The sequence below is a fragment of the Chinchilla lanigera genome, unplaced genomic scaffold, assembly GCF_000276665.1.
Source record: "Chinchilla lanigera isolate Chin_1 unplaced genomic scaffold, ChiLan1.0 scaffold00094, whole genome shotgun sequence".
NCBI lineage: Eukaryota > Metazoa > Chordata > Mammalia > Rodentia > Chinchillidae > Chinchilla > Chinchilla lanigera.
This window is the reverse complement of record NW_004955495.1, coordinates 4,516,876-4,538,030: the sequence shown is the minus strand read 5'-3', so window position 1 is coordinate 4,538,030 and position 21,155 is coordinate 4,516,876. Positions and strand designations below refer to the sequence as shown.

Here is a 21,155-nt window from a genome sequence, read left to right as displayed (position 1 = left end):
GGCGCGCTGGGAGGCGCGCTCACCAGGCGCGCGGTCACGCTGCGGGTGCTGCTCAAGGACGCGCTGCTGGAGCCGGGCGCCGGGGTGCTCTCCATCTACTACCTGGTGAGCGAGCGCTCCGCGTCCCATCCGATTCGGGCAAGGGGGAAGCTGAACCCCGGAGCTCTGGCTGCAGAATGAGCCCCTGTATGCGGAGCAGGAACGGAGGAATGGAGTATGCAGACTGCGCGGAGGTCTTCGGGGCTGGAGGACACGGTTCCCTGAGTGCTGCGTCCCAGCCTCTCGTGCGTGTCATCCAGTGCCCTGAGGGGCCGAGGAGGATCTCAGATTTGAGCCCAGCATGGCAACTTGGTGACCTAGCAAAACCCTGCCTCAGAGTAAAAAAATTTTAAAAGGCCTGGTGATGTAGGACCTTGGTTCAGTTCCCAGAACCGACACAAGCACACATAACGCACCGTTTCACAAAAGAGAAACTGAGGCAAAGAAAGAGGCCCTCGCCTGCGTAGCACCAGCCGGGCCGTACCAGCGCTGACCGGGCTGTGGCTTCGCTCAGCTTGTCCCTCTGGTAGCAGTAGTTCCCCCATCTGTAAAATGGGGTATTTTTCTTCCCAGAACCCTTGCACAAGCATTAAATGAATAAAGCATTCTTCAGGTCGCCGTTTCCCAGAAAGAGCTTTATTACAGGGTGTGTTATTATTACCATCACTGTCATTGCCTTTTTTTTTTTTTACTTTCAGACAGGGTTTTGATAAATTGCCCATGTTGGCCTTGAACTTGCAATCCTCTTGCCTCAGTCTCCCCGAGTGCTGGGGGGACAGGTGTGCCACCACGCCCTCTGATTATCACTTAATGTTTGAGTTAAGCGCCTGCTACATGGAAGCCTGAGCGCTGGGTGCTGAGTCCACAGCAGTGACCCACACAGACCCTGCCCCGCCCTTAGGGGAAGAAGTTCATTGGAGACCTGCAGCCGGATGGGAGGATCGTGTGGCAGGAAACCGGGCAGGTGTTCAACTCCCCCAGTGCCTGGGCCACCCACTGCAAGAAGCTGGTCAACCCCGCCAAGAAGTCTGGCTGCGGCTGGGCCTCAGTCAAGTACAAGGGCCAGAAACTGGACAAGTACAAGGCTGCCTGGCTGCGGCGACACCAGCTGCACATCCCCATAGCTGTTGCCGATGAGGTTTGTCCTCCCCAACTCACTGCTGAATTAGGGGTGCCAAGCTAGACGCAGTGTCTCCAGGACCGGGCCACAGAGTAGGTTACAGCTGGGTAGAGAGCTGCAGGAAGAGAGGACACAGCACATGCAAAGGCCCAGGGCAGGATGGAGCCCAGTGCGGAGCAGCAAGGAGGCTATGCGGCCGAAGCAGAGGGAGCGAGAGCTTGGAGACGGAGGAGGGGAGTGGGCTGCAGGGAGGACTTGGGCTTTGGTCCCAGGGAGGTGGGAGTCACGGAGGTCTGAGAGAGGCTGGCGGGACCGGACTCCGTGCTCGTGGTGCCCTCTCGTGGCTGCCGCGGGAAGGACAAGCTGTGAGGGTGAGGGTGGAAGAGGCCTGAGGACCCAGCCCTGGGTCCAAGAGGGGAAAGAAAAGCTGGAGAGATGGGAGGAGGCGGTACCTGGGTGTGGGGCCAGTGCTAAGACAGTGGACAGGGGTGGATTTAGACCCAAAGAGGTCGCCACGGGAAGCGCAACTGTGGGACAGTGGGAAGAGAAGGAATTGAGGGATGTTGTAATAACCCCTGTTTTGCTCAAAGAGGGTAGCCCGGGGTATGTTTGGTGTTTTGCACCCGTTATCTTATTTCTCCTTATGGGGCCTATGGTCATTGTGCCGTTTCACAGGTGAAAATAGAGCCCAGAGGGATTAGGGGGCTCACCGGAGCTCACGCAGCTTGTAAGAGAGAGAGGCAGAATTCAAACCTGAGACCTCTGCCAAGGTGTTTGAGCTGCGCACGCGCTGTGTGCCTCTCTGTTCATTCTCACCCTCTAGTGGCTAATCCAGGCAATAGCACCTAGGGCTCAGGTCTACTGGCCGGAGGGAAGATGGGGGGTGAGGGGGTCATCCTGGTGAGGTTCTGTGCTACCCCCGCCCCACCAGAGCCCAGCCAGTGAAGCAGAAGAGGAGGAGCTGCTGATGGAGGAAGAGGAGGAGGAGGTTCTGGTGGGGGTCTCAACGGAGGACAAGAGTCGGAGACCCCCTGGGAAGGGTCCCACGGAGACTGGGCACATGGGTGAGGGGCGAGGGTGGGGAGTGGGACGGGGGCGGGCAGGAGGAGGCTGGGCAAAGGTGGGGCTTTGATCTGCGTTACTGCCTCCCAGGATGCCTGTTTGACTTATTTTTGGTAACGGGAATCGAACTCAGGACCTTGCGCTTGCCAGGCAGGTGCTGTGCCACTGAGCTATATCCCCAGCCCCCTGACATTGCTTTTGTTCCCTCTCTGTCCCCTCCCAGAGGCCACGCCCCCAGGGAAGCGCACAGAAAGTAAGATCCGGGTGCCGGTCCGCTACTGCATGCTGGGCAGTCGCGACTCTGCCAGGTCAGTTGCGCCACGAACCCGTCCCACCCCTCATCCCCTTGGAGCCCTTGCTTGGTGTCAGGGAGCAAGGGCGGGGTGGTGACAGAGCCTCAGAGCTGCAGGGAGCGGGCAAGGAGCTGGTTTAGGGGGTGAGGAAGAACCTGGGGGTTCCTGAGGCTGCGACCCTCCCACCCCCGCCCCAGGAGCCCACACACCCTGGTGGAGGTAACATCCTTCTCGGCCATCAACAAGTTCCAGCCGTTCAACGTGGCCGTTTCCAGCAACGTGCTGTTTCTGCTGGTATGTGACCCCAGTGCCACCTTGTCCTTCAGTGTTCTGGGGCCTGGGACATTGGAGAGGGAGAGAGGGAAGGAGCAGGCTTTGCAGTGACAGCCCCTTGAGAGAGAGAATGTGTCTGCTACATTTGCTCCTGGTAAACAGTAAGTGCTCAAAACCCATTAGCAGTAAACAGTAGGTGTTCAGTAAATGTTACTGGCAGGCAATAGGGTACAATGCCGAAGGGGGGGCTGGCCCTCTGCGTGGGGCAGGAGCTGACCCAGTGTTCCCCTCCCCACCCAGGACTTCCACAGCCACCTGACGCGGAGCGAGGTCGTGGGTTACCTGGGGGGCCGCTGGAACATCAACAGTCAGAGTGGGTATTTGGGGCCAGGAGGGCGGGGCGTGTGGGGCCAGGAAGGACGCCTGCTTCTCCCGCAGTGCTCACGGTGCTGAGGGCCTTCCCCTGTCGGAGCCGGCTCGGGGATGCCGAGGCCGCGGCCGCCACTGAGGAGGAGGTGAGGGGCTGCCTGGGAGGGCCAGGGAGGGCATGCTGTCCCCGCAGGGAACACAGTGTCTGCCTGGAACCCTGTCAGTCCCCCAGCCTCAGTTTCTTCATCTGTGAAATGTGAGTTTTCAGGCCTGGTGCCTTACAGGCCCAGTGAGCGCAGCGTGCTGTTGCCCCCACCTCCCTTTGTGACATCCGGGATGTCCCCGCCTGCTCAACTCCATGCGTGGCCACCACCTCTCTTTTTTCAGTACTGAGATTGACCCAAGGATGCAGTCCCACTGAGCTACATTCCCTCCCCTTTAAGTTTTTAAGCCTCACGAAGTTGTCCAGGATGCGCTCAAATTTGTAATCCTCCTGCCTCAGCCTCCCAGAGTACTGAGATTATAGGTGTTCGTGAGGGCACTCAGCTTTTTTACTTTTTGAGACATGGTCCTGCTCAGTGGCCCGGGCGGGCCTGGGGCTTGCACTCCTCCTGTGCAGCCCCCCAAGTAGCTGCGATGACAGGTGCGAGCCAGGGCACCCACTCATAGCGGTCTTTCTTGGGTGTCCCCATACTGGTACTGTGTGGTGGGAGCAGGGCTGGGGCTTGGTGTCCAGCTGGTGCTCTGCTGGGTCACGTGAGTCCCTGTCCCCAGATCTATCAGAGCCTGTTCCTGCGGGGCCTGTCCCTGGTGGGCTGGTACCACAGCCACCCACACAGCCCGGCGCTGCCCTCGCTGCAGGACATCGACGCGCAGATGGACTACCAGCTGCGGCTGCAGGGCGCCAGCAACGGCTTCCAGCCCTGCCTTGCCCTGCTCTGCTGTGAGGCACGGCCTGGGGAGGCGGGCAGGGGCGCCTTGCAGGTGGTGACCCCAGGTCCCAGCCCACTCTCCCTGTCCACCCTCAGCCCCCTACTATACCGGCAACCCCGGCCCTGAGTCCAAGATTGCACCCTTCTGGGTCATGCCGCCTCCTGAGGTAGGGGCGCTGCTGTGGGAGGCCTGGCTGGGAGAGCTGCTGACCTCCAAGGCCTGTGTGTCTCTGACCCCCACCCCATCCGTCCAGCAAAGGCCCAGTGACTATGGCATCCCCATGGACGTGGAGATGGCCTACGTGCAGGACAGCTTCCTGACCAACGACGTCCTCCATGAGATGGTGCGCCTCTCCCCGTGGGGGCGGTGGGGCCCGGGGTGTGCTGAGACGGCTGCCTTGCCACTGGATGAGTCCTGGCCTGGGCTCCCACTCCCATCCAGTGTCCAGCCTCTGAGTAGAGATGGAGGCCGGATGGTAGGGCAGCACCCGTGACATCAGATGTGCAGTTCTTCTGCGGGACGAGTGTGGAACCCAGGGTCTGATGCAGGTTAGGCAAGGGCTCTACCACTGGGCTGTATTCCGCAGGCAGGATGGACATTTTTAATAACTATGCAGTGTGTTAAAAAAAGAAGCTGAGGCTGGGTGTGATGGCAAACTTGGGAGGCTGAGGCAGGAGGATCCCAGGTTTGAGGCCAACTTGGACTACACAGTTAAGAACTTGTCCCAAACCTCAAACAAAAAACCAAAACCACAGCAGAAAAGCTGGACTCATTCACTGCACCTCTCAGCCTCAGGGGTGTTAACTGCCTGGCTGAGGCTGCGCTGAGGGGCCAGGGCCTTGGAGTTACAGCATAAATTTAAGGTACACACAGGCAACTTGGGGGATTCCCAGACTCCCGCTAAAAGCCTCTGGGACGTGCCCTAGGTAGGCCTCCTGGTGGGCTGCCCCAAGCTCCTTTGTGGCCCTAGCTGTCTGTCACCCTGCTAGTGTGACTTGGTCACCGCTGCAGGCTGCAGGGAGGGAGGGAGGCAGGAGTCCGTGTCCTGTTGCGCAGATGCTGCTGGTGGACTTCTACAAGGGTGCCCCCGATCTCGTGAGGTTCCAGGAGGCCTGGAGCCCAGAGCACAGCTACCTCGACAAGCTCAAGGTCAGTGGTGTTGGCCAGGACATGTGGCCGGGCAGACGGAGGAGGAAAGCAAACTTGGGCGCGCAGCGTGGGCGCGGGGTGTGGGCTCGGCGCGCCAAAGGCCCAGGTTCCATCCCTGGCGCAAAGAGAAACACTGGGAGGCCCAGAGCTCCTGACCCCTTGGGGTGTCCCCGTGTGGAGTCCCAGGCTGCCTGCCCTTCAGCACACGGGTGCGTCTGGGCTTGCCCCTCTGGCAGGGCAGCTGCTCTAAACTTGGCCCCCTGGCCCGTGGGAATTTACAAGGAACCAGACACCTTAGTGTCCTGCTTACTTCCTGCCTGAAAGTCATTCTCAGAGAACAGCTTGCTCCACTACACACGTTCCCACTGGGGACAGGCAGGCGGGAGGTGGGGTGAGGACACGGGCAGGGGCGGGGTAGCTCCCCCTGCTGTGCCCAGCAGCAGTGGGTCAGGAAGGAGGGCCCAGCCAGGTGTGGTGGCGCACGCCTGTAATCCCAGCACTCAGGAGGCTGAGGCAGGAGAATCGTGGCGAGTTCGAGACCAGCCTGGGCTACAAAGTGAGCTCAAGGCCAGCCTGAACTGTTTAGTGAGACCTTGTCTTAAAAAGACAAAAAAAAAAAAAAAAAAAAAAAGGAGGCAGCGGCTTGGGCCCCCAGGTGTAGCCCGACCCCAGCCCTGCTCGTTGCAGATCTCCTTGGCCAGCAGGACACCCAAGGACCAGGGGCTGAGCCACGTGCTGGAGCAGGTGTACAGCGTCCTCAAGCAGGCAGGCTGAGGCCCCTTGCGCCCTCTTCCCACCTTGTCCGCCAGGTGGCTCTGGGTGACAGTGGCTGCCATCTGTTGCTGTCACCACCCTGTGTGACCCAGAGGCTCTGACAATAAAGAATCCAGAGCAGCCAGCAGTGTGTCACTTTGGGTGGCTGAGGGTCCCTGGCCTCAGCACCAAGAGCCTTGTGGGGCACGGGGTGCAGGTGCTGGGTGCCCCAGGCTGACAGGGAGCCTGGGGAGGCCCCCGCACAAGATGAGGCTGAGGGCTATAGAAAGAGACATTTAATACTTCTTTTAAAAAAGTCAGGAGTACATTTCCGTTTACCCTGGACTACAAGCCAGGGTAGGGCAGGCACCCCGTGTGACGGTGACAAGGGGCATGGGGAGGGCAGAGCCCGGGTCCCAGGGGCTGTGTGCGTCCCTGGTGGAGGGAATGTGACTGGCCAGCCCCGGAGTCCCCTGTCAGCTGGCCTTTGGAATAGGAGAGGAAGCGGAAGCCAGTGGGGGTCCTGAGGCGTGGGAACCCCACCAGCCCACCTCCCTCTGGGAGGAGCCGTGGGTCCCGGTGACGGCTGCTGGCAGTTCAGGGAGGAGGAGGGGCTGGCAGCTGGGCTCTGGGGTCCCTTGCTCTCCACAGCTTTGTGCTTGACCCTGGGGAGGCCGGGCCGTGGTCCCTGCAGGTGATGGTGGCAGCTTGTGCCAGAGATGTCTGGCCAGGTAGCGTCAGAGGGGTGGGAACTGGTGGTGCCTTGTGGTCTGGTCCCCAGCCACAGGGGGCGCTGGTGGCAGGCTGGAGGTCCGGGCCCTCAGCTCCCCAGAAAAGGGTGTATGTGTAGGCAGGGCAGGGGACACACATGCCTGGGGAGTCCCCAAGGGGGGCTGTGGCCCATCGCCAGCAACGGGCTGGGAGGGGTCTGAACACCAGGGCGGGTGGCCAGGGCCCTGCTCAGCCACCGCCCAGTTAAGGCAGCAGGACCTGGGGCCGGGTGGGGTGGGGAGGAACGTTAGTGTTTCCGAGAGCACCTTAGTGTGGCCCAGCCTGGCCCTGCATGGGCGAGCACTAGTGTAAATGGCGCTGCGCTGGGCCCCGTGTGGACCCCAGGATCCCTCGCGGTGGTGGCCGGCACAGTGGCGCCGACTCACTGGGGCAGCGGCACGAGCACCTCCACGTAGCTGAGGGGGAAGAAGCCCGACTGGCCGTGCAGCATGCCCTCGTACCAGTTCTCGTCAATCTGGTTGGTGAGCGTGATGACATCGCCCTCGTGGAAGCCCAGCTCGCCGTCGTTCTCAGGCTCGAAGTCGTAAAGCGCCTTGCAGCTCGGCTGGTCCAGGGGCGCTGGGGGCGGGAAGGGTGTGAGGGCGCGGCCGGGACCCAGAGGCCAGGGGGGCTGAGAAACCCTCCTTCCACTGCGCTGGGGCGGGGTGTCCGAAGGGGAGGAAGAGGAGTGGACACTTGCTGCCGTGGTCACCAAAGTGGCTCCTGAGAGGGCCTAGGGTCGCGCCCAGGGCCATGGGGATGACCTGGGGTGACCAGAGCCCTTGGGCCACCATGCACACAGCCTGGAGCTGGGGATAGGGCAGCCCTTCCAGTGTATGCTGACGCTGTGGCTGAGGCCTCAGGCTGGATGCTTCTGGCCTTGGGGCCCCACAGCTCCTCCCCTGCCCGATGGGTAGAGGCAGGAAATCCCAGGCCGGAAGGCCGTAGGGCCACAGGGGCGCCAACCTCCACGGGGGAAGGAAGGAGAGAGCCCCCTGGAGCAGCCCGTCCCAGCCACGTGCAGGGAACGCCTGTGCCTCGGGGCCCTCGGGGAAACTCACGCATGCTCCTGCTGGGTGTCCGGATGGGCTTGTCGGAAGATCGGAAAGATGACGGGGCTGCTGGTGATCAAAACAGAGGCAGCTGACCGACTGACGGGCTCCCGGTCGCTTGAGTCCCTCCCCTAGGCGGCAGGGGCTCTGCTCCCCACAGCGTGTTCCCACCCCCTACCTGTGGCCTTGGGGGCCGGGGCGCAGGGGAAGCCCCCGTTGGACTGCTCAGGCTCTCCCAGGTCATACGGCTCTCGGGGCTTGGGCTTGTACTCCCGCCTGGGGCGCGAGGAGGCCTCCCGTACCCTGCAAGGGAGCGGGCCACAGGAAGAGCAGCGCTGTGCAAGGGCACGGGCCTGCCGCAGGCCACGGGGAGGGGAAGGGAGGACAAGTGCCCAATGCCTCAGGCCCTGTCCAGCCCCACTCTCCTTGCAGCTAAGTTGTCTCAGAGAATCCAGGTGCTTCGGAGCAGGAGGCTCCTGGTCAGTGCAGGCTCTGAACTGCCTGGTTCCTCTGATCTCTTGGAGCTCAGGATGAGCCCAGGGAGGTCCAGTCTGAGCCGGAGACCCACCCAACAGCGGCAGCCAAGGGACCTCTGGGAAGGCCGGGCGCACTGCTCGTGCTGGCCGCCAGAGGGTGCAAGGTGGTCGAGGGGGCGCTCACCTTCGCTTGAGCTTCTCAGCCAGCTCCTCCAGGATCTGCACGGCCTGCCGGTGGTAGTCCAGCTGCGCGTCCACCAGGGCCGAGAGCTGGCTCACCTGCTCCACCTGTGGGGGGGACCAGCAGGGCTGAGGGGCTGCCCTGCTGCCCCCACGGCAGAGCCACCCTGCGCCTGGCCCGCTCCCCGCGGCCACACACATCCGTCTCCAGGAGGTTGTGCATGCTGGTCTCCGCCACCTCCTTGGACTCCTCGAACTTCTCCAAAGCCTGGCGCAGCTCCTCGTCAGGGATCTTGCCCTGCCGCTTCTTCTTGTAGTCGAAGTCCAGGCGGCGGCCCTCCAGCTTCTTCAGGTGGTGCTGGGCAGGTGGGCAGAGGCTCTGGGTCACCAGGAGGCCCCTCCCCCACCAGCCTTCCCTGTGGCCCGCGACCTGGGGGCTGGGCTGGGGCAGCACCTGAATTTCCTTCAGGTCCTTGTCGCACAAGTTCTGCAGGGGGTCGATGAAGTTCTGCTTGACCTCAATGTCTAGCGAGTCCTTTACCTCGGCCAGGCGCTTCATGGACTCCCCCGCATCCAGCAGGGCGTCACCTGGGGAGGTGCAGGTGTCACACAGCGGCCTCCACGGCCCAGGCGCACTGCTGGCGGGCAGAGCCCCTCCACGCACCACCCTGCTCACCGAAGTTGGACTCGCCGCCCAGCTCCTTCCCGTGGCGGATCATGCACTCGCCCAGCAGCCCCTCTGACTGCGGGTAGCCGGGGTTCTTCACCTGACCCCGGATCTTGGACACCGTGTTGAGCATTGTCAGCTTGGCCCGAGAGGCTGCAACAGGACGGGCTGGTGGGCGCTCTGGAGCCTCTCACACCCTCTGTCCTAAAGCGTACCTGGCTCAGGCGGCCAGGAAGGCACCCTCTGTGCGGCTCCAGCAGCCATGGGAGAACTGGAGTGCCCAGGAGAAGGGACGGGTTCCTTCTGGGACCAAGAGCCCCTAGTCCCTCATTCTGTGGCACAGGGGTAAAGGGCCTGTTGCTGGTTTTGCTGCCTGCCCCGTGTTCCAAGCTTCCCACAGCAGCACCAGCATTTGGTCTGTCCTGGGTAAAAGGTCCACCTCCCTGTTAGCCCAAGAGACCAGTCCCACACTCCACGGGCAGAGCCCAGCCAAGTCAGAGGGATGGGCGGCCCTGCACACTGGGTCCAAGTCAGTGTGAGAAGCAAGGCCGTGGGCCAAGGACTGCCTGAGAACCCCTGGATCCAGCTGTGCCTGCAGCCCACCTCACTCCCATCTCATGCCCTGGTGACACAAAGGTTCCTCAAGGACACGGGTGACCCGAGGGACCAGGCAGCAGGCTGGCATCCTACCTGGGTTGGGCTGCAGGTACTCAATGGTTCTGACCAGCACTTCTGCCACGGCCTTGCTGGTGACATCCACCTTCTGTGAAGACACACAGCGTGTGGGTTACCCAGCCAGCTCCCTGCCTGGTCCTCAGAACCCACCTCTTGTGACACCTGCCCCACCCCATAGCCCTGCCGGTCACCTGCATCCTGCGGAGCTGGGCTCTTCCCTACTTACCTTCTCCATCTCCTTGAAGTCATCGTCTAGCTTGGTCCCTTCAGCGCCTCCAACCTTCTCACTGACCAGCTGGAGGACAGAAGCGGGCAGGCCCGTGAGCAGGAGAGCCCAGTGCCGGCCAGGGACACCGAGGATGGTGGTGACACACTGAGTGGCTGATAAGCAGAGGCGGCACGCTGTGTGACAGTGCGGGCACACTCCATGACCCTCACCAGACGCTGCAGGGATGGGCCGGCCTGCCATGCCCCACTGCTGCCATGACCCCGCCTGGCCCCCACACGGGTACAGCTGAGAAGCTGAGGCTCCAGCACACAGCCTGCTCGTGGGGTCTGCCACCCGCCTTCAGAGACTCGGTCAACTGCCTTTAAAAGTCATCTCTGGCCAGGGATGTAGCTCAGCGGCACAGCACCTGCCTGCCAGGCACAAGGTCCTGAGTTCGATTCCCGGTACCCGCCCCCCGCAAAAAGTCGTCCTTGTCGCTGTGGCACAAAGAGGCAGCATGGGCTGCTTCATGTCTAGGGTCTCCACAGCACCTTTGGCCCTGTCCTCCTCTTGAGCCCACTGTCTGGAGGTGTGAAACGATTGAGGGGGCCAGGCACGTTTAATGCACGCACACACACCCCGGGATGCCAGAGGCCAGAGCAGGAGCATGAAACCTGTCACACACAGCCAGTGCCTGAGCCCCCCAGAACAGGACACTCAAGATGTGCCTGCCAGTCCACACCTGTCAGGCTCCCCAGCTTAGAGCAGGCGGAGGGATGCCAGGAGGGCCCGTGGCTGTGCCGTGGAGGGCACAGGGCAGTAAGCATCCCGCACGGCACCAGGCACCAAGAAGGAAGAGGAAGTGACCAGAGAAGGAGGTGGGGGGCTCAGAGGCAACGCGGGGCACTGGAAGGTGCTTCTGGCCTGTGCCCAATGGCTGCCCACCTCACTTGGCAGCAAGTCCCTCCCCTCGGGGCTGGGACTCATCTGCCGGCTCCTGCCCACCAGCAAGCCCACCAGGGACAGAGGGCGGCTGGCCCAGCTCAGAGAGGCAGGAAGGAAGAGGGCGGGGAGGGCACACGTGGCCACCTGGGCTGCCTCCTATTGCTGCTGAAGGCACCAGGACAGGCCGGCGCCTCCCCAGGTGTTTCTGAGTGCTGCACTGCACTTCACGGCAGTTTCACTTCTGGCTGCGGCGAAGTGGGAGTTACTGGGAGGCGCCTGCCACGACAGCGGGCTCTTCCTGTAAGTGGGGACCTGAAGCCAGGAGAGCACGAGACCACAGCGCCCAGGGCGGGCTCTGCACGGAGCACGACGCGTGCACAGCAAGCCTCTGCGACCTGCTAGACCCACCTCGGCCGCTGCGATGGGTCCTGGGGACTTAGCCCTCCTGAGCCACAACTCCCTCCTGCCATCTTTCCTCTTGAGGCATCAGGAGGCTGCACCCCAGATCTCTGGCAGGGTACATACAACCCTCAAGCCCCCACCCCACAGTTCAGAGGCCCAGCAAGTGGACAGAACGGCTATGAGAAGAGGTGGGAAGCAAAGGCGCCTCAGGCCAACGGCCGCATAGCCGCATAGCAACAAGGAGAGGACGCAGTGGCCTGGGCCTATGCTGTTAGCACTCTGGGAAGCTGAGGCAGGATGATTCAAAGTTCCCTCTCAGCCTGGGCAATATAGCAAGATTCTTGCAAGATGAAAAGTGCAAAGAACTGGGGATGTAGCTCAGTTCGGAGGTTCTGGGTTTAATCCCCAGTACCCTGAAAAAGAGAAAGGAAGGGGTGCCTAAGCGTGGGGCACAGCCAGAATTGAACGGGGGGCCAAGAGGCTCAGACCTACACACAGGGACAGGGCCCCGAAGAGGGTCGCAGCGGAGCAGGGTGTCACATTGGTTGCCTGAAAGCCCCTGTGGCTCCACGAACGCATGGAGGGAGGAGAGGGCTGAGGGCTTAGGAGGGCTTCCCAAGGGAGGCGGCCATGATCCTTGGCTCCCTCTGCAACGGTGACAATGTCTGCAGAGCCCACATGGTGAGGGCCAGGGATCGAGAACAAAGCCCACGCCCCTACCCACAGCTGACAGCCATGCTGCAGCCAGGGCCCCGCAGGGTCTGCGGATGGCTGAGCCCTGGATGAGTACACGGCTCCTGCGGGCCAGCACCACAGCTGCCACTATAGCCGCTGACTGCCAAGGCCAGGCCAAGCCTGAATCACTGCTGTGAAACCCACATGCATGCCACCTCTCCCATCTTTGGGCAAACACAGCCAAGTCCCAGAGAGGATGTCAGCCAAGACCCTGCCTGGCCCGGTGCCAGCCCTTGCTGAGAAGCTCCATGGAGCCCAGGCTGTGTCTGTCTCAGGGCACAGGGAGGTGGCCCCCACCCGTGAGAGCCAGGTCAGAGAAGTCATGGGGGACCGTCTGAGACTGGCTCCTGTCCTTTCCCATGGGGCCTGGGGCTGCCCTGCAACGCTGAGCTCCTGTCTCTCCCACCGTGCCTGGTGCAGACTCTGTACTGCGCTTCTCTCGTGCCTCAGGCACCTGGCAAAGAAGTGAGCCCGAGTCAGACCCAGATCTTTATCCCACAGCACAAGATGGCCACGCCGGCTGGGAGCATTAGCGTTAAGAATGGGGCTGGGGGTGGCTCCATGGTGAGCGTGAGGCCCTGGGCCCCATCTGCAAATGAGACCAGGCTAAGAAGGTGGCTTGGTGGAGCGTCTGACACAGTGGGGAAGAAGCAGGCAGTGAGCCTGGGTTTCCCCAGGGACCCAGAGGCGGCAGCAGAAGGAGGAACTTGAATCAACTCGAATCCTGCTGAGCCTGGGGCTGCTGCCAATGGAAAGCCTCATCATTTAATCATCCCAGCTAGGAAACCAGATCAATAGGACACAGAAAGTAACCGGGCCAACTGTGGGCTCAGTGACCAGGTGGGGGCGGCTTGATCTTATGAATTAAGGGTTTAAAGAGGCTAGGCACACTGGCATGGGCTTGTCCTCCCAGGAGGCTGAGACAGGGGGATCACAAAGTCAAGACCAGCCTGAGCAACGAAAGACTGCCTCAAAACGATGTGAAGTAATAGGCTGAGGTTGTAGCTCAGTGGTGAGTGCTCAGCATGAAGCCCTGGGTTCTATCTCCAGTGCTCTGGGAAAAAAAAGAGAAAAGTATTGGTGGGGAGGGGACCCGAAAGCTGCTGGGGACTCACCGCTAGACAGCACTACCTTATTTCCTGGGGAGAGTACAGCTCCCAGGTCCTGATCTCTTCAGGCCTGTCCTGCCCGGGCCCACTGACTTGCAGCTGTGGGCCCCTCAAAGGCCACGACTGAGTCCTAGTGCCCTCTCACAGAGGGCATCTGGGACATGTACCATGCTAGGCCCTTGGCGGTCACCATGCCACTGATCTATCACACAGACCCCACTGGGGGAGACTGAGGCATGAGGCCAAAGAACTCAAAGGCCCTCGAGCCAAGGGTGGCTGAAGTCACAGGCATGCCCTGTCCACCCTCGTGCATTCCATAACCCAGGGGGAGGCAGGGCCTGTGGGGGCAGCCTGGCTGGAAGGCTGTGGGGCCACCCAACATACGTGGGGTGTTCGAGGTGGCTGAGCCACTCTGTAGGGGGGAAGCAGGGTGGGTGGCGGGGACATATGCTGTCTCTCCACCTGGCACCTAGGAGCCACCTTTCCCAGTCTCCATTACAGTCCTTCCCTGGCCACGAGGCCCCAGAAATCAGCTGCCCAGAGGCTGATGCACTGCTGCCTGGCCTCCTCCAGGCCACTGTGTGCGCTGGTTCCAACGTGGAAATGCTGGCAAGGGCCCTGCAGGGGCACTGGGAAGCACACAAGGTTCTCCAGGAAGGGAGCGCAGTAGGTGGTCTGCAGACACCACTGCCCAGGAGGGTCAGCCCTGGCTGGGGGTCTGTCAGCAGCCCCCAAGTCTCTGGGATGATGTCCAGCACCGAGCCGCTCATGTGTGGCGGGACCGGAGAGGTTGGCTCTGGGCGTGGCACAGTGAGATGAGGCCGTGGCAATGTCACTTGCACCGAGGGATCCTTCCTGCCCCAACTGTAGGGTGTCACAGAGTGTAGACCAGTCCCCAGCCCCAGAAGCTGTGGCATGGGAGGACGTGTCATGGCCTTTATCCATTACAGGTTCCTGTAAATATTTGGGAGCTGACTGATGTGAGGCACTATCCACTTTTGTCATCACAGGAAGGAAATGTCCTGGCATGGCACAACTTCCTTTGGCACACCGGGCACCCTGAAAGGCCCCTGGATGTGCTGGCCTCCTCGTGGCTCCACCATGCTGGGTGGATTCCCTCTCCTGTCCCCCACAGCTCCATGGTTTTAAAAAGCAGCCTTTGTAAACAGCGGCAGGGAGCAGAGTCAGGAACAGGAAGAGGCTCAGAAGTGGCTCCTGAAGGGACCCCAAACTGGGTGCCGCCGCCTGCTCACCACAGGCCCTAGGGACCGGCCGACCTGAGATCCCTGCAGGGCAGCCCCAGGTTACGTGAGAACCAAACTCTGGCAGTGCAAGGACGGCGGTGCCGGAAGCCTGGCCGCTTCCGCCTGTTCCCCTGGCCTGAGGACCTCTCTGGGAGCTGGCTCCAGGCTCCTCATTTACTGACAGGCCGTGAGGTCACAGCTTCCTCACCTGGCACAGCCAGCTAGGACACAGGGAGGAGCCTGAACCACACATCTGTGACTGACCATGGGGAGCAGACAGGGTGTTTGAGTCAGAAGGGTGTGTCGTGTTGGACAAAAGTGGCCACGGCAATGGGACAACATGCTCAGTGGCTGTAAAGGCAGAGTGACAGACCGTAAGAGGCAGCTCTGCATGTCACTGTCCCTCAGGCTGGTGGCAGAAGTCCCATCAGGGCCCTCTGCTTTGGATAGAAAGAACTCGGTGACAGGGTCACCTGCACGTGTGTCCACACAGCCCTCCCGGCGCAGCGGGCCTCCCCCGCCCTCCCCTGCCCCTGCCCACAGGCTCTGGCCTGCACAGGTTCCTGGCTGGTTCTTGGTGGCCTGGGCTCTGGTGTGACTTCCTGTTACGTCTACTGAAACTTCCAAGTGTGTGTTCTGAGCGCATCTTTGTTTGTCCCCACACGCTGGCCAGTTTACTGCTGCAAACAGTGAGGTCTCATGGGTCCAGTGGGTGACCTCCCACTCCTGTCCCAGGCTGGCCTGGGGCTCTCCCCACAACTCATCCTCCAGCATCTGGTGGCCCTCGCTGCCCCAGGCCCTGGGCAGTGCCTGCACCCAGCAGACAACCTGCACACGGTATCCTGTGATACAGTCAGGGTGGGCAGCTACGCATGTCCCAGCCCCTGCCTTGCCGCCTGATGTACAGCGGGCACTGAGCTCAGGAGGTCTGTTAGCCTGTGGTGACCTGGGGCGGAACTGTGAGCAGCGGACAACAGGGGATAGTGAGGGACATGCAGCCGGGAGTGCCATGGGATCTTTCCACGCCCAGGCCCCAGGATGATGAGCCAAGGTGGGCAGGCGCATGGGCCCTGCTCCTCCCACAGCAGTGACTCAGCAATCATTACATGGGGTGAGAGGACTCACACCCCACTTGGCCCCGCTCCCTGTGGGTGTGGGGGGTAAGACTCCTTTCAGAGTGGCTGGGTCACAGCCCTTGGCCGTGTGCCCTCCTGACACCCTCCTGACACCGTGGCAAGGCGGCCCATGGTTCTCGGTCTTGGCTCCTGCAGCAGCTCCTGAGTCCCCGCCTATGAAAGCAGAGTGCTAGCTGAGGTCGCGCTGTGATGCCCCACGGTGCCTGGCTGGCCGCAAAGCATAGAAATACTTAATGGAATCTGTTCCCCTCGCCTATTCCTTGTGAACCAGACCCGGGCAGATTCCACCAAGTTGGGGGACTTGGAGGGGCTGCAGACTGGGAGGCTGCTGGCCCCTCTGCTGCTAGGCCGGTTCTAGCAGACACATTCCTGCAGACAGCCTGCCGGCCTGGCGCCCAGCACCACCACCCAACTCCTGCTACCCATTCTCCATCCACAATGAACAGACAGCCTGCTGGGCACCCCTGGCCACCTGCTGTGTCTGAGCGGTGTCTCCACACCCACAGCCAGGCAACACCTAGTCAGCCACATGGGATGATGGTGACAGGAGGGTAGCTGAGGGAAGCCAGGATCCCAGGTGTCCCGAATCCCGCCCCCATGAGGAGACTGCTCCCACATCTGTTTTTTTTTTGTTGTTGTTGTTGTTGTTTTTTTTCCGGTACTGGGAATTGAACTCACGACCTCGTGCTTGCCAGGCAGGTGCTGTGCCGCTGAGCTAAATCTCCAGCTGCTCCCGCATCTCTGGCTGACTCTGTTTTCTTTCTCTTTTTTTTGTCTTTTTGAGACAGGGTCTCGCCATGAAGTTCAGGCTGGCCTTGAGCTCACTTTGTAGCCCAGGCTGGTCTTGAACTCAAAATGATCCTCCTGCCTCAGCTTCCTGAGTGCTGGGATTACAGGCATGTGCCACCACACCCAGCTTCACTCTTTGTTTTCTGGACCCAAACTACTGGGGTTTCACAGGTGCCAGAGGTCAGCTCCAGACAGGCCACAGCCCCTGCTCCTTCCCTTCCTGGGGAAGGTTCTGGCCAGGGGTATGGTGCTGCCTGGCATCCAACCCTCACTCCAGGGGCGCATGGTCAGCATGGCCACATGGCCTCAGGCCTCCAGCGCTGAGGGGGTGGCCCTGGAGTCCCTGGGCTCAGCTGTGCAAGGAAACGGGTAACATCCACTGTGTGGGGCTGGCCTGTGCCCAAAGCCTGGAATAGCATAAGGCCTTGACAAACACCAAACACACGCTGGGCTGGGAGCCAGTCAGGGCACATATGGGTCTCTCATGATGCCACTGACGTGGGAAGAAGCTACTGTGCCCTCGATGATTGTGGCTCTGTGCAGGGCACCGTGGGGTGGGCACAGGGCAAGGCTCCTGGGTCCTGCCAGGAGTCCAAGATGCAGAGTTGGCAGGGGCTTACTTGCCCCCCACTGGGAAATGTAGGGAACAGCCTGACCTGAGACCCCTGAGCTGGGCGGGACCCACAAGCTCTTGGTCTCCCAGAGGGACCTACCCCAGGCTGGGCACAGGGACAACTGGAGGCTCCTCTCAGGACCTCCTGGTTTGGCGAGAGTCTGGGGAGAAAGCAGCCACATGTGTTCAGTTTCTCATCTGGGGATGCGTCAGGCGGGCCGCCTGTCACCCTGATAAAATCAACTTCAGAGGAAGGGTTATAAAAAGAAAACACCAACCACAAACAAATGAGACAGTGAGGCCCTGCACAGAGCTCCACACCGTGAACCTGTGGGGGGCGGTGTGCTGCGGAGGGCTGTCCCAGGGTTGGGGTGTGGGTAAGGATCAAGTTCCACGCAAGCTCAAGATGGGAGCAGTGTTTTGAAGAACAGACCTTCCACCAAGACAGGGCTGGTGAAGAGAGCCAGCAGGAAGAGCCTGGAGAGGAAACTTTGAAATCCTGTGTTGCATCAGAGCCGCTGGTGCTGCAGAGCCAGAAAACCTTTGTCCCAAACACCAGGAGCACAGTGCAGGGGCGCAGGTGTGAGTTCTAACGAGGTAACACAAACATCTTCGTGACCTAAAGGCCAGGACGACCCATGTAATGGCCCAGAGCCCCTGGCCCCACTCGCTTTGAAACACAGGCAGCTTCTCCCCATCCCTAGAACTCCTTCCACTTTTAAAAGACCTAACTAATGCGGCCACCTCCCCTAGGAAGCCTTCCTGATTGCTCACCTCTGATCCCGGCAGGAGGGGCCCCGAGCATACACTGTTACCTCCCCTCTCGAGCCCCTGGCCCCCGACCTTGTGCCCACAGAGAGCCTTTTCCCTGGCTGTCTTTCCACTTAGTACTCGTGGACCTTCCGCAGTTAGGCCCTGTCCAAAGCGCCCTCCTCACAGACCGTCTCGGTCCTGTCCCTGTGTGGTCTTTATACCGTCCATCTTGTGTGGTCGCAAACCTTCATACAGCTGCACCTTGAGTCAGGACAGCAGCGTCTGAGGTGCTCGATGGACACTCGTGACCACCTCTGGGGACCCCCGCCTCGTCCTGACTGGAGGGGGATGAGCTCTGGGAGCCACAGAGGACCTTGTGCCCCTAACCTGGTCCCCTTGGGCTGCTCCCGGGGGCTGTCCCCTCCCCAGCCCTGCCACAGCGGCTGCCCTTCCAGGGCACAGGAAGGTTGGGAAACTCAACAGCAAGGTTCAGAAAGGGGGAGGGTGTGGCTGGTACCTGTGGACCCAGCTCTTGGAGTGGACAGGGCTGGCCTGAGGAAGGGCCAAGTCTGACGCCTACAAGGACAGGACCTGGGACAGGGAGGGTTCTCTGCAGGGCAAAGAGAAATGGGACACAGCCCTGTGACACAGGGGATCCTCCCCACACCAGGTAGGAGGGCGTGGTCTCCTGGCTCCTCCACGAAATAGGTCCCAGAAGGGCTGAGAAAAGTGCCTGTGCCGGCTCCAATCCTCACCTGTCCCACCAGCTCAGGTGACAGGTGACACATGGCTAGGGTCAGGGAGACCAACCAGTTTCCTGAGGTGCGGCCAGCAAACACACTGGGCGGGCCGGCATGGGGAAGGCGGGGCATGTGGGAGGTGAGCTGCCAGGTGGGCTTCCTTGCCAGGCCGGCCACCCCAGCTCCGCTGGACTGTTTGGTGCTGGTGCCCGCTGCCACACGTGCATGCCAGTCACTGGCTCTCACTGCTGAGTGTGCAGCAAACCTGACCTGCAACTGGAAGTTGGCCCAAAAAATCTGGCTCTGGGAAATGCCTGGCACTGACTACCCCTGGACGCACAGGACAAGACGAGAGGGGCGAGGAGTCGGAGTTGCCCTTGGGCAACGGCTCCTGCCCTCGCCACCTGCCCCACAGCAAGCATGGCAGGTGCCGTTCCCAAGGACTTGGGAACTCAGATCCGCACGCTGGGGTCACTGGCCCTTGTGACTCGGGTTGCCCAACGCCCAACATTCTGGGTAGATGGCAGGTAGGACAGCTTCCCAGGGAAACACGGGGTTCTCAGGGGCTCTTTCTCTGCCACAGAACCTGGGACTATCCCCCAGGACTCATCTGCACTTGAGCAATACCACGTGGGACCAGCCAGTGCCCTCTACCCACCCCAGTGGACCCTGTCCCCAAACATGTGTCTCTGCCAACAGAGCCAGGCAGCAACAGGGCCCTGTGCCCAGGAGGTGCTTGGTCACTGAATATTTGGCGAGATAATAAGTAATATTTATAGCAATAATAAGTGAATAATAGATGAACGCCCTCGCCCTCACGGTGTGAGGTCAAATCAGAGGCGGGTCCACAAGGTCACGAAGCAGGGCAGGTGACAGCCAGGAGAAGGGGGTCAGCACTGGTGGCCTCAGGCCTGGGTCTGGCTGGCTCTGCCCAGCAGGGCTGTGACTCTGAGCAAGCATGAGGACTGAGGGGTGGGGCGCGGCTCAGCGACAGCGCTTATAGCTCACACACCAGACCCTGGGTTCCAATCTCAGCCTTGTACAACACACACGAAAGGAACTGGAAACTACTCTGGCATCAGTTTGCTCATCTGTAAAGTGGGGACACCAGGGATGGTGCACTGTGCAACACACAGCCCAGAAAGCTTGGGGAGGGCCTTGCCGAGCACTCAGGTTTCACAAGATCCCACTGCAGTGTGCATAGCAGCAGACCTGGGCCTGGGGTGTGACAACCTGTGGTCTGCGTGAGGGGGCGTGGAGAGGAGCAGGCCTGGAGGAGAGCTGACCACACGTGAAGGAAGGCGTCGGAAACCCCTGCTCTCTGATCACAGTGGCCACTGCCATGGCCTGGGGTGCTCTTCTCAGCTTGCTGCCCCTCAGCCCGGTGCTTCGCTGGCCCAAGGCCCTGTGCATCTGTTTCTGCTTCCAGCAGGCAAGCAGGCTTTGCTGGGGACATCCCTCCCGCCTGGCCTTGCACTGCCATGTTATGCCCACCCTTGAGACGTGGCCAGCAGACAATCACTCCCAGGAAGCTGAACCCAGTCTGTGCACTGACGTCTGTGGGCACGATGGGGTGGGTGTCTTGCTGCACTCTGCCAAGATGGTGGCTGCAGAGCAGGCAGAGCATCACAGCAATGCACTGGGATTGTGATTTCATTTTTCCAACGGCAATGGAGGTGGAACCCAGGGCCTTTGCACTGGGCTATGTCCCTAGCCCTTTTTATTTTGAATTTTGAGACAAGTTCTCACTGAGTTGCTAACTTGACCAGGCTGGGCTTGATCCTCCTGTCTCAGCTTCCCAGAGTGCTGAGATGACAGACATGTGCCACCAAGGTTGGCTGTGATTTTGCTTTTTTTTTTTTTTTTGTAGCAGAAAAGCACTCCTGCCTTCCTGTTATCACCCCAGTGACAGAGACTCAGATGCCACCACTTCCTGAGCTAACAGTAGTAATACTCAAATCTCTCCCACTTGACATCATGGTCCAGTAGCCAGGCTCCTCCCAGTGCACAGGACCTACAGAGACTGCTGGGCCAGATGGGGGACAAGCAGGGTGGCTGTCCCCACATGCCTGCCTAGTGAAGTGCCCAGAGCGTGGGCTCATGCCACACTGGAGAGGGCTCCCTCCTTCCTACATCCAAATTCCACACAACCTCCAGAGCCCGAGGGCCATGTGAGTCACCCTGGTGCCCATCCCATGTGGAGGTGCTGCCCCTGCCTGTCGGCTGCTCCTCATCAGCCCATTTCAGCCACAGCTGCCACCACACGCGTCTGAGATGCTCTCCCACCCCGGGCGGACCGGCTCTGACCGGACAGGCCGCTTGTCCAGGGTCAAAGTCAGCTGATGGGGCCCGCCCTTTGAGGCTGGGCTCATACATTCCGCAAGTATTTATTATTTTCACGTGCCAAGGGCAGGAGAGAAAAGAAAGGTGAGTAAGACAGAGACGAGCCACGAGGTCTGTCTAAGGAGGTGTGGCCCAGGGGGACAGACACTGATGATTCACAAGAGGCAGCTTTGGAGGAGGAAGGAGCAGAGAGGAAGCAGAAAAAAGGGGACGTGGCAGGCACTTGGAAACAGCCTGGGAGGATTCTGATGTGTCGCTCTCAAAAAGAGACATTCATTCATTCATTCATTCATTTGGAACCATTAAGAGTAATCTATTTTTTTTTT

The 21,155-nt window shown here is 60.7% G+C and overlaps 2 protein-coding genes across 4 annotated transcripts in view; one reads left to right on the top strand and one right to left on the bottom strand.

Annotated features, from left to right (window-relative positions):
• On the top strand, positions 1–6,136 carry Mpnd (MPN domain containing; the record flags this gene model as incomplete). Of its 2 annotated transcripts, none has more annotated exon segments than XM_013505328.1 (12): positions 1–105; positions 941–1,177; positions 2,091–2,223; positions 2,445–2,529; positions 2,712–2,808; positions 3,088–3,160; positions 3,226–3,302; positions 4,018–4,099; positions 4,185–4,255; positions 4,343–4,432; positions 5,146–5,238; positions 5,926–6,136. In XM_013505328.1, coding segments are annotated over 12 exon segments (1,230 nt in total), but the record flags the coding sequence as incomplete, so codon positions are not given.
• A 136-nt stretch (positions 6,137–6,272) lies between these two features.
• The window catches only part of Sh3gl1 (SH3-domain GRB2-like 1), a 29,586-nt gene continuing 14,703 nt past the window's right edge, over positions 6,273–21,155 (bottom strand). Inside the window, exons 2-10 of one of the 2 annotated variants that reach the window (XM_005405801.2) lie at positions 10,039–10,107; positions 9,828–9,900; positions 9,147–9,290; positions 8,925–9,058; positions 8,670–8,828; positions 8,475–8,578; positions 7,993–8,117; positions 7,824–7,880; positions 6,273–7,341 (exon numbers count right to left, since the gene is read on the bottom strand). In XM_005405801.2, coding sequence (XP_005405858.1) covers positions 7,145–7,341; positions 7,824–7,880; positions 7,993–8,117; positions 8,475–8,578; positions 8,670–8,828; positions 8,925–9,058; positions 9,147–9,290; positions 9,828–9,900; positions 10,039–10,107 — 1,062 coding nt within the window. In that variant the 3' untranslated portion in view covers positions 6,273–7,144. Of the gene's footprint in view, positions 7,342–7,823; positions 7,884–7,992; positions 8,118–8,474; positions 8,579–8,669; positions 8,829–8,924; positions 9,059–9,146; positions 9,291–9,827; positions 9,901–10,038; positions 10,108–21,155 lie in introns of both variants that reach the window. The other variant, XM_005405800.2, reaches the window with a different exon arrangement.